The 12,306-nt window shown below is 41.0% G+C and overlaps 1 protein-coding gene across 1 annotated transcript in view; it reads left to right on the top strand.

Annotated features, from left to right (window-relative positions):
- The window catches only part of pde11a (phosphodiesterase 11a), a 249,993-nt gene that overhangs the window by 111,163 nt on the left and 126,524 nt on the right, over positions 1 to 12,306 (top strand). The window contains exons 3-5 of the mRNA XM_072259771.1: positions 5,476 to 5,565; positions 8,738 to 8,878; positions 9,359 to 9,423. Coding sequence (XP_072115872.1) covers positions 5,476 to 5,565; positions 8,738 to 8,878; positions 9,359 to 9,423 — 296 coding nt within the window. The remainder of the gene's footprint in view (positions 1 to 5,475; positions 5,566 to 8,737; positions 8,879 to 9,358; positions 9,424 to 12,306) is intronic.

The raw sequence follows: 12,306 nt of genomic DNA on the forward strand, positions 1-12,306 counted from the left end.
CTTTAATGGACTTCTTGAAGGTTTGAATAAACCTTTCAACTAACCCATTCATTGCTGGGTGTTGAGGAGCTGAGTTGAAATGTTTGATGCCGTTTTTCTTCATGAATAGTCTGAACTCCTCTGATGTGTATTGTGGTCCGTTGTAACTCACAATGTGTTCTGGCAAGCTGTTTCTGGAGAACATAGTCATCAGAGCAGAAACAGTCTTTGCTGTAGCGGTTGACTTCATTGATATGACCTCTGGCCACTTTGAACGAGCATCCACAGAAGTCAAAAGCATGGAGCTCATGAATGGCCCGGCAAAGCATCCTTTGCCATGGTGAAGACAGCCGCTCCCATGGGTGTAAAGGTGCCTGTGGGGGTGCACGTTGAACTTTGTGGCATTCCAAACAGCCTTTGGTCAAATCTTCAATATGTCTATCTATTCCCAGCCACCACATGTAGCTCCAGGCGAGACAACTCTTCTTGACTGTACCCAGGTATCCTTCATGCAGAATTTCTAACGCTCTGATGCATAGTTTAGAGGGAACTGTACATCAGGGTTCTTTGAAATGCAGACAGTTGGTCTCGTCTCAATGAGAACACTGAAAACACAGGGTTACTGTGAGTTGGCCAACCTTGCATGGTGATATAGCCTTTTGACAATGTCAGGTCCATTCCTTGTTTCTCTTTGTATTTGTGAATTTGTTACTGGAAGCTGGTCCACCAGTACTGCATGAAACACCTCTGCTAGGTCACAGAATGAAGCTTTTCTTCTTCAGTTGTCAACAGTGGAAGATGTGACAATCTGTCACTGTTGCTGTGTTGTTTGGTACCCTTGAACTCTACGCCATAAGAGTACGCTTCTAGGAAAAGTGCCCAATTTTGCAATTGTGTAGCAGATATCACTGGGATTCCCTTCCTGGGATTGAAAATGGACACAGGGGGCTGGTGATCTGTCACTAAGTGTAAAATTTTGTCTGTAGAGGTAGTGGTGGAACTTCTTTATTCTCCATACTAGACTAAGGGACTCTCGGTCAATCTGTGTGTAGTTGCATTCTGCGCTTGTCAGTGATCATGATGCAAGTGCAATCGGGTGTTCAGATCCATCTTTCGTAGTGTGTGACAAAACAGCTCCAATGCTATAATGGGATGCATATCCCACATCAGTCTGTTGGGCAGGGATGGGTCATAATGGGTGAACTGTTCATCTGATATTATTAGTCTCTTTGTTTCCTTGAATGCTTTTCCACATCTTTCTGACCATTTCCACTTTGCTCCTGTCTGCAACAATGTGTTCAATGGGTGCTGCACTGTAGCAATGTTTGGAAGAAACCAGTGGTAATAGTTTACAAGGCTCAAGTATGATCATAGTTGTCACACATTTTCCAGTTTTGGTGCCTATAGCATTGCCTCAATTTTCTCTTGTGACTTATGTAAGCCATGCTTGTCAGTGACATGTCCACAATATGAAATTTCATTCTTGAAAATCTCATATTTGTCTCTCTTTGCATGCAGACCATAGTCCCTCAGCCTGGTCAGCACTTCACCAAGTCACAATGATGTCATCAGGGTATTGTGTTTCTGGGATATCTTGGAGCACTTGGTCCATTGTTCTTTGCCAAATTGCTGGAGCGGATGCCTTGCCAAATACGAGATGATTAAACTGGAATAGTCCCTTGGGAGTGTTGATTGTGAGGAACTTCCTGCTTCACTCTTTAAACTTCATTTGCAAGTAGGCTTGTGACAAGTCAAGCTTTGAAAACCTCTCCCTATCTGCCAAAGTTGCAAAAATGTCTTCTATTTGTGGCAGGGGATACTGCACAATATGCAGCTCTGGGTTGATGCTCACCTTGAAGACACCACATATGCGAACGGCTCCAGCTTTCCATTTCTTGATCACCAGGACAATGGCCCTGGCCCAATCACTCCATTAGACCTTGGAGAGCATTGCAGATGCCTCCAAGCTTTGAAGTTCAGCATTCACTTTAGGACATAGTGCATAAGGCACTAGATGCACTTAATGGAATCTTGGTGTTGCTGTTTCACCCAGTTCAGTTCTGGCTTTCATACCTTTGAGTTTACCAACCCCTTTCTCAAACACCTTTTCATTAGCATTAAGCAGCTGTGACAGTCTCTGGTTAGTGTCACCGTTTGGGCTGCAGTTGCCTGTTGATGACACATTGAGAACTTTGATTGTGTACGTCTAGTTGGATTTTTCTCAAACATTAATGTCGGAAAAGTACTGACGCTCTACTTTTCAACACATAAAGCTCTAACTGTTGTGTTTAGCCCTACTATGTCACATTCACTTTCAGTTTGCCTTTGGGACACTTTTTCATCTGCATAGGTCTTTAGCATCACTGAGGTCTTTTCTAAAGGTAGCTTAGAAAACGATCTGTTGTAGTCGGCCACTAAAATTTCAGACAAAGCTGACCCTGTATCCAGCTCCATTTTGTTTTACACCAGACACATCTATTGTGAACCATATGATTTGTAATGTGTTTCAGTAATGCAATGTGTTTCAGTTCTAGGCATGACAGCTTGCCTTTGTCAGACTCTGTGTTATCTGATTCAGTTTCACATTCAGTCACTTTAGGCATTTGTTTATTAGTTTTATGTTTGAAACTTTTAACTTTGTGTAGTATTTCTCTTTGGGCGTGCTTTTTGTCTGACTTGCACACTCTCTCTATGTGGCTTTGTATGTGACACTTTCTGCAAACTTTTTCTTTGAACCAACAGTCATTTGCATCATGGGAGGATTTGCCACATCAATAACATTTTTGGCATTTTACACCATTCAAGACATTTTGTGCATTTCACATTCTGAACTATTTTTCTGTAGTTCTGCTGCATCTTTTGATGCAGTCTGTAACAATATTGCAATGGCCAATGCCCTTTCTAAGGTTAGATCTCTTTCTGATGGTAGCCTCTATTGAGTGCTTTGACTATGCATGCCACATACAAGCCTGTCCCTTAATGCATCAGAAAGTCCATCTCTAAAGTCACGGTATTGGGAACGTTTGCACAGTTCTGCAATGTATTCAGAAATACCTTCATCCTTTGACAGGTTCCTTTTGTGAAATCTAAATCTCTCAGCTATTACAAATGGTTTTGGGCTCAAATGATTTTGTAAAATTGCAACAATTTCATTGCACATCTTGCTTGCTGGTTACTAAATTGTATAAGAGACTGTACATTCTAGCATCCATTAAGCTAAGAAGTGTGGAGACTTTCTTTACCTCATCCACATTGTTAGCATTACAATACAGTTCAACCTACTTGATATACAATTCCATCGTCATAGCAATATCAAATTTGTCAACTCTCCCGATATTACTTTTACTTTGACTTTGCTGGTTGTGTGTCTCTCACTGTGTATTGTGCACTGTTACTCACATACCCTTTTCTAGCAACCGTGACAGCCTTTTCTGTCACTGTACCGGTTTAGTTCACTCTTTCCTCTCACTGTCTCTCTTCCTTCTTCCAAATTCTGTCATCTGGTAACTGTCGGTGCAGTTGGTGATATTGGCTGACATTCAGGTTTGTACTCCTTGCCAGTTTGTTTTGTCTGTACAACTACGTATCGAATAAATAAGAGCAAGCACTTGGGCGGAGGATTTAATGTGCATATTCACTTTGCAGAGTGAGCAGCAAATTGAATGTGCACGTGTAAGTCATCAATCAATAATTAGTGCCAAGGAGTGTCATTATGTTCAAAGAAATAGATCCATACATTACACATGCCATCACGTTGGAGGCTACCCAGATGGAATATGAGGTGTAGCTCCTCCGACATGAGTGGGACCTCATCATAGCGGTAGAAGAGGCCATGGACTGACGGTTTGGAATGGGAAGGGGAAGTCAAATTAAAATGGGTGGCCACAGGGAGATCCTGCCTTTTTCATCAGACAGAGCTCAAATAAGTGGCTCCCTCAATCTACGTTGATGTAGAGGAGGCCACACTGGATGCAATAAATCTCCACAACAGACACTTTGAATGGTGGAGAAGGAGGAGGTGAAGGGTCAGGTGTAGCACTTGGCCAGGAGCGAGACCAGTGGAGACGGATGAGTTGCCAAGGGAGTCACTTCTACTGTTCTATAGTCTTTGACCCTTTTGACTACACCCTCTTTTGCCAATCTTACTCTGCCATCTTCTTTCACCTCCTCTATTCTTATCTATTTATTTTGTCCACTCAAGATTCAAGGTTGTTTAATGCTATTTTCTGTACACAGGCGTAAAGGAGAAATAAATAATTGTTTCTCCGGATCTGATGCTGCACAAAAAAATTGCAGAAGATAAAGAACACCGTTGGTCCTCTGGTGGTCCTGGCATGGATCCTCCCTGATGGGAGTGGGACGAACAATGAGCCCTTTTCCAGCTTCTTTCCATATACAAGTGCTTGATGGCGAGCGGGCTGGTTCAGTGATGCACTGGGCAGTTTTGACTACCCATTGTAAAGCCTTCTCACCCACCACAGTGCAGTTTACGTGCCATGCAGTGATGCAGCTTGTCAGAATGCTCTCTACTGCACACCTGTATGGATGTGCAAGGTCCAGCTCTCTTCAGCCTCCTCAGAAAGTGAAGTTGTTGGTGAGCTTTTTTGACTGTGTAGCATGTGTTTTGGGACCATGAGAGGTTGTGTGTGATGTGCTCTACCAGGGAGTTTGAAACGGCTTGTGGTTTCCACTGCTGTGCCGCCAATGTAAAGGGGTGGGGGATGTGACTAGTGTGAGTACTCCTGAACTCTATAACCATCTCCTTTTTCTTGTTGACATTAAGGAAGAGGTTATTTGCCTGGCACCAGGCCTCGATCTCTTCCACTTGTACCTCCTCTCTGTAGACGGTTACCACTTGACCCAATGCACCTTCTCACTACATACTTCCTGGGAGAAAATGACAAATGCTCCTGGGACTGAGGTTGTGTGCTCTAGAAAATCAATGGTGCATCGTTTGAAGCCTAAAAGTGGGTAAACAAACCAGGACCATTTTTAGAGTATGCAGATTTTGGGAAGAGTTAAAGCAGAGAAGTATTTCCTATCATCCTTCCCTAACAGCCCACATGGGATAATGGATTTGTGGAATAATCAAGAATATGGATTTATCCAGTATTGTTGGAATTACTCTCAGTATGACATACCTAGAGTAAGTAAGTAAACAATGATACAACGTAGTAAAAACAACACACGGGCAAATTTTCCCACTTGAAATGTGGTTTGTTAGATTAGGTTCTCTGTTTGACTGTTAATGAGGTGTTGACCAAGCTTGCCAAGACTCAGAAGCTCCAACAAATGGTGCTGCTGATTTCCATAGCTCTAGCAGATGGGCTGTGAAACTTCTAGAAGCAATTCCGGAACTCAGAAGTCAGTGAACCATCTGACACTTGATTAAAAAAGATAGCAACTTTAAGTTCAAGTGTCCTTTTACAACCAATAGCATGTATACCACATGCCTTTGACAAGCATGCTTATGAAGAACCGATTTATTTTTGCCAGGTGCTGGGGATGTACCTCCCATTCTGTGGCATTGCAATTTCAAATGCTCAACTGTTTGCTGCTTCCAGAAAGGAATATGATAGAAGCCGGGTGAGTAGACTATCACAAAGGGTTTGCACACATTTCATCCCACATTGATTTCAAATCTGCGACAAGTTCAAAGTCTAATAACAAAGCAAAAAAATGCTGGAAAAACTCAACAGGTCAAGCAACATTATGGAAACAGAGAATGGTTCAGATCAGTGTCTGTTGAGGTGTCTCAAACAGGAAGTATTAACTCTATTTCTTTTCACAGTTGCTTCCTGACCTGCTGAGTTTTTCCAGCAATTTTTAATTTCTAGAATCTGCCCATTTTTTTTATACTCGTTAAAACTGAGACCAATTAGCGAACTAAACTTTGTTTTCATTATTTCATGTTAAGGAAGGGCTTGAATTCCCATTTTCCTCCCCAGTCCCATTAAGGAGGACACAAGAAGCAGAACCTGCTGGGCAGCAAAGTGGCACTGCTGGTAGAGGTGTTCCTCACACCTCCAGCAACCTGGGCCCAGCTTGAATTCCCTCTCACCCAGCCCCCCTTCTCTCCTGGCACTTTCCCCTGAGTGAAACACTTGCCCCAATTCCTCCTTCATCACCACTATCCATGGACCCAAACAGCTCTTCCGGCTCAGGCAGGGATTCATAATCACCTCCTTCAACCTCATCATCTGAACCGAGTGCTGTCGGTGTGTCCGCCACTGCATTGACGAGACCATTCTGTCCTCATTCGACATCCTGAGGTTCCTTCAAGGTTATATTGAGCAAACGCCAACAAATAAATACAGTACTGTGCACAAGTCTTAAGCACAGATGTATAGCTATTGTGCCCAAGTGTCACAATGTACACTGACAATGTGGAGGAAAGACAGACCAATGTGGAGTCGGCAACCAAAGTTTATTCATAAAAATTCCAACCAAATGTCGGTGGCTTGGCCAAGAACCCCGTGGTTAGCACGAATTGGGCATCTGCTTAAGTAATACAAGTAACATGGATTCCCCAAGCCTATTAAAACAAACTTAACAAGTTTAAACAGAAAGCACCAGCAGACCACATCACAAAGAGTGCACAAATCTAGGAATTCATCAGTTACCAGAAAAGCACATATCCAGGCCAATCCTTGGTCAGAAGTAATTGCTAAAGTTCAATAGTACTGAGCACATTCTTTTACTGAGAAGTTGGCCACATTGACAAGAAAAACTGCTGAACTTCTGTACTTTCCCCTGACTGAGACTATTAAGCATGAAGTTCAATATATCAGTGTGTGATAGAAAGCATCATAGACTAATACAACATGGAATTAGGCTTTTCAGCCCAACTCATCCAGGTTTGCTGCTTCTCCTCCATGCAGTGTCCTACATGAACATATTCTAATATTTTCCAAAGATGTGAAAGCTCTTCTGCAATGCATCTTCAATAGCACATAAGTGATAATCATGTTTATGGAGTGATTGTTTCTTCATTACCAGCTTTAACCGATAAGGCAGTTGCTATGTTCATGCCTGTTGTTTTTTTTAAACCTGGGCTCCAACTTGAGCACAATTATTTTATTCTCCCCACTTTCCCATCATCTACCCCAGATTCCACCACACACCTGTACACCTGGGACAATTTACAGCAGCCAAATAACCTAGCAACCTATGTGTCTTTGGGATTGGGGAGGGAATTGAAGCACCCAAAGGAAATGTATTCTTCAGAATTCTCCAGCATTCTCCCATCCTGTTTTCACTGTGTGATATGTTTAGTCCTGCATTACTACAATGACAAATTATATATAAAAGGCTAGATCTTTTTTTCTGTGGAAGTGCTGAAGGATTTTTCTTGCATTGATTTTCACTGTAGATCTGGACACACACTGAAATTTTCCCTTAAGTTTAAAAAAAAGTGTTAAAGATTAATTCCAGAGCCCAATATTTCCCGAGTTCCACCAACCATGATTCCCATTCCCACAAATTCACCCTGGATTCAGAAGGCCAATCTCATTGACCCACATATTCCTGAAGCCAAGCTGCAAGGCCTGGGCCTGAGCCTCGCACGATGGAAGCGAGTGAGTAAATCCAGCTAAAGCTGACTGGAGCAAGTCAGCACAACAAACTTCCCTCATCTTTGATAACTGGCAAAACCCCACCACAACTTTGCCCCTGTCAAAGTTTTACTAGTGCTTTTATTTCAGTTTTAATCAATTTTAATTTGTTTTAAAAATACTTTTATTTCTTTAGTATGTTTTCATGAGTATGTTAGTTTCATCATCTTTTTATTAGCTTCATAACGTGAGGATAAGGTGTATAAAAGCATCGGCAGAAGAGATTGGAAATTTAGGACGGTAGTCAGTGCATCCACTTTCTTAACCCACGTTACGTTGAGTCTTAATGCCAGTTGACACATTTAAGTGAAATCAATTACAGCTATAAACCACCCAGTTTTAAAACAGGGCTTGTTTTGCATGGTATTTATCAGTTAAGTTTATTCACTCAGGAATGAGAATTTTATTTGTTTCAATCTTGCATTTTAAAAAAAACAGTGACACATGTAACTTACACACCATATGTCACCATTCTTTCCAAGTTAATTCTGAGACGATTTATCCACAAATTCACTTATTTGATGGCATGAGTTGCCTGGCAGGAAGTAGGTGATAAATCAATTTGGGCCAAGAAATCACAAAAAAAAATTTCTTTTGGCTACAATATATGTTTGCTGTAAATTGATTAAGTTTTTCAGGTTTTCCTTATTGTATCTTCCTTTGGAAGATAAAAGCCTTTTGTTTTACAAAGGAGAATAAACTTGTGTAAAAATTACAAAAAAATGTAGGACTTTGGATTTCATTTTTTTTGCCCTCTGAATAGCAGCAAACAACTGAACAATAGCAGTAGCAGTTCAAACGTTTAAGGGTAATTCAGATGTCAGAACAGGGGAAAAACAAATATGGGTGTTGTGACAATGTAATAAGAGATATTAATATGTTCTGTGTGGCTTTTACATAAATATTCATTCTAAACTACAAGGCAAACAAGAAGTTGTACGTTCTGATTTAAAATGATAGAGCAATCAATCAAAGTAAAAATTATGAATGAACAATCAGAGCTGTTTTGTGCATTTTGGTGCACATGTGAATCATGCATTTGTCCTGGCACACTTGAGTTACAAATATTCTTCATTTTGTATGTATTCACTTTGTCAGGTGTGCCTCACATTAAAATGTAATGCCACCCCTATTGTCCTAACCAGGCTCTGCTGGAAGTAGTCAATGACCTGTTTGAAGAACAAACAGACTTGGAAAAAATTGTCAGGAAAATAATGCACCGAGCACAGACACTGCTGCAGTGTGAACGATGTTCTGTATTGCTCCTTGAAGACATTGAATCACCGGTAAGTCAAGGAAAGCAATATTCCTTTAAAACGCCTTAAAATGACAAAGGATTAATGTTGTGTATTGTAAAAAGGGAAATAACTTATCATTCTAAACTCTCCAACAGCATAATCCAATAATAGACTCCCATGACATTAGATTATGTTTAAGCTGAAAAGTCATAGTCAGCCTCTGAGCACTGTAAAAATAACCTCATAAACAAGATTTGTTGGTCAAAAATGCACCAAGCAATTAATCAAGTGATTTTCCCCTCTAGTGATACATTTCAATGAACCTTACACTCTCATTTCAACTTACCTGCTGTTTCAGTATTTTATTTAAAACTTTACTTTCAGTTTGAATATACAGTACTATTTAATCCCTAGCTCTCAGTCCTGAAATGGCAATTGCAAGCTTCTACAAAATTGATTTACCCAAATGGAATAAAGGCAGTTTCATGTTACACTATGTGACTCAGACCTTTCTCCATATTCTGACAGGTGGTAAAGTTTACAAAATCGTTTGAGCTCCTGTCTCCCAAATGCAGTGCAGATGCTGAAAGCAGGTAAGGTCCACACTGTATTGGACAAGAATGAGCAGAGTCTAAAACATCAATTATGAATAAATGGTCAAAATCCTTGTCAGATAACTGCATGAATTGAAGTATTGCAGACTCAAATTACATAACACAGGAACAATTACATTTGGAATGTAGAGAATAATAGATAAATTGAAATTAAACAGGAATTTTGTTCTTACATAGGAAACTATTTGCAAATACGAGCATAAATATGCTCTAATTAGATTACTGTTAAGACTATTCTTTAATAGATTTCTAGCCCAGTTGTATTTTTAATATCAAACATTCATGTCCTGATTGAATGGGTGGGAACCAGACCTCTCTTTTCTGCTGTCCAATATTAACAAAATGTGGCCCAGGTGATTTTAAGACTCAAGCACCACAGAATTATTTCAACATTCACCCCTAAAGCACCCTCCCCCACCTACCCCATAACCTCCTTCCTAAAGCGAGGAAGACATACCCACTCTGCTGTGGGATCAATACAAAACCACACACCAGGGACGACAGGTTCAGCCTGTGGAGTGATTTAACACTCTGATCGTGCTTTATGTTCCCCCTATTCATTCTTAGATAATATACCGAGTGTGGAAAGCACAATCAAGGTTAACTAGTGTTGTTTCGTTGGCAATTGCAGAAATTCAATGTATAGACAGCAAGATCTCCCATGCAGTGGTGAGACAAAGGATCTATTCGATACCTTGATTAAGAGATACTTCATTTCTTCAAAAAAAAGTGCAATAGCAGGCAGCATCTTGGTTTAAATTGCTGAGAAGGATAGCACTTTCAGCAATGAACCCTGCAATACATGCTGACTTTTGAAGAACCAGGAACCCAGAATACACTGATTCAGGTGCAAATTCTACCCCACAACACAAACATGTCACATGCAGTCTACAGTTTACCAGTGTAAGGGGGTTTCGATTTTTATGTTACTGCGGAGGCTAATTAAAATGGCGTTTTTGTTATGTTAATCTGGGGAATGCGGCTTTGTTGTGCTTTAACGCTGAGAAAGTTTGCGCTAGCAGCTTATTGTGGTTTAGTGTGTGATAAGAGAGTGCTATTAACCAATTGGGATAGTTGTTATGGTTTTGGTGTATTTGAAGATACTGTATGCGCGGGGTTTTGGGGCAGAAGGCGGGAGAGTGAGACAGAGGATGGACCAGGTGCTGTGAGTCCGCTAACGGGGTCGGACCCCGAGCGGGACGTCTGGCGAGGAGACGGAGACGGACTCGTGTGGAGCGTCTGGTCGACCACCGTTGTTGGTCCCAGGCGGCCGGTCGAGGTGGTCCGAGGGGTCACAGGGTGAAGAAGAAGGTCCTTGAGCTCCAACGGTTTTTGTGCACGAAGAGAGTGAACTTTGATAAGTGTGGCGCCTTTTATTTTCCTTTTATATTTTATTCTCTTTTAATTATATAGTTCCAGTAATATCTATAAACTGTAAATCATTTAATTGCATCTGGTGTATTGTCTGTTATTTGGGCGGGGTGGGGTACCTCACACAGCATCCACACAAACGAATTACCCAGTTTGGCGGGGCCGAGGCTGTTTCCCTAGACGACAGCGAGCCGAGCGACCCTGAGGGTGGCCAGGGAGGCTACACCCATGTAATGAAGAATATTCTTTACAAAGGAAGAGAAACTAAAGATTTTCATTAAATTCAGACCTGCCTAGTATTTTTACCATTGGTGACCTGTGCAGTAACTTCCCTTGACAACTTTGTTAGAAATGGTCAGGCAGACAATTTGAAACATGAACATAACTTCTGAGTTACAACGCTTGTGCATGAGAAGTACACAATTGTTTCTTCACTAACAATCTGTCCCTTTTTGCTAAAGTGTCAGCAATTAAACAAGCATGTTATTCTGCATTAGGTTGTACGCCCTTCAGAATTGGGAAAATGATTATTTTATAGCTTATTGTGTTACTTTTGATTTATATTTAAAACTTTTTTAGAAAATCAATCAATAAGTTTGTGGAACCTTAAAGAAAACACATACCTTTTTCACTCTACTGACACAAGAGCCAGAATTAGTCAGAGCTGGGCTTGAAGAGTCTGGGGAAATCAGGGTCAGCCCAAGAGTTGTGCCAAAAGAGCCTGGCTAACTTCCAATAAAATTATAGAGTGCAAACGGCCTGGAAAGAGGCTTCGGGCTCCATTGATACATGCACCCAGGTCCATTGCGCCTCACTTGAGATTCTAAAGACATTTGCTGGAATCAATAGGAAAATGTCACTTATTCCCCACTAGACTGCCTGGTCCATAAAAAACAGCTGTGGCCACAGGGTAATTGATTCAACTTTCACTGGACAGTCTACCAGAGGACCACATTTAAGACATTCTGACAGACCGAGTTGTCTGAAATGCTTTGATGAAATACAGGGAGGGGACTAATTCTAACCATTTTAGAAATGGCATTGCAGTGGCATGATTAGTTTCAGTACATGGCTTGGAGACTCACAAAGCACCCATCAAGGTACCAAAATCCATTTCAGCTGTGTGTGCTCTTTAAATATGAAAACCAAGAACTGTGCTGATTGGCACTTTAAGGTTCAGCTTGTTAGACTGTCTTTCTGAATGTTCTAGCAAACTCCAAGTTCAAGGAGCCCAGGAGACTTAAAAAAAATAAGATTTAAATGATTTAAATAACTTTTATGGTTCTACTGGGCCTCACTAAAGTAGAGGTTTAGGATTATACCTGCCTCTCCTGAAACCTATTTGCTGACAAGATCTCAGCCATGGGCCAAAGGCAATTAGCTGCCTTGGGAGGGCAGAAGCTCATTAGTCTGGGCTTTAAAACTGTGGCAGCTTTTTGCACCCTCATATGTCACCCTTTATGACTAAAGTTAGTCAATTGTGTCGTTAAT

Source organism: Mobula birostris, chromosome 6 (assembly GCF_030028105.1).
Source record: "Mobula birostris isolate sMobBir1 chromosome 6, sMobBir1.hap1, whole genome shotgun sequence".
NCBI classification, from domain to species: Eukaryota; Metazoa; Chordata; class Chondrichthyes; order Myliobatiformes; family Myliobatidae; genus Mobula; species Mobula birostris.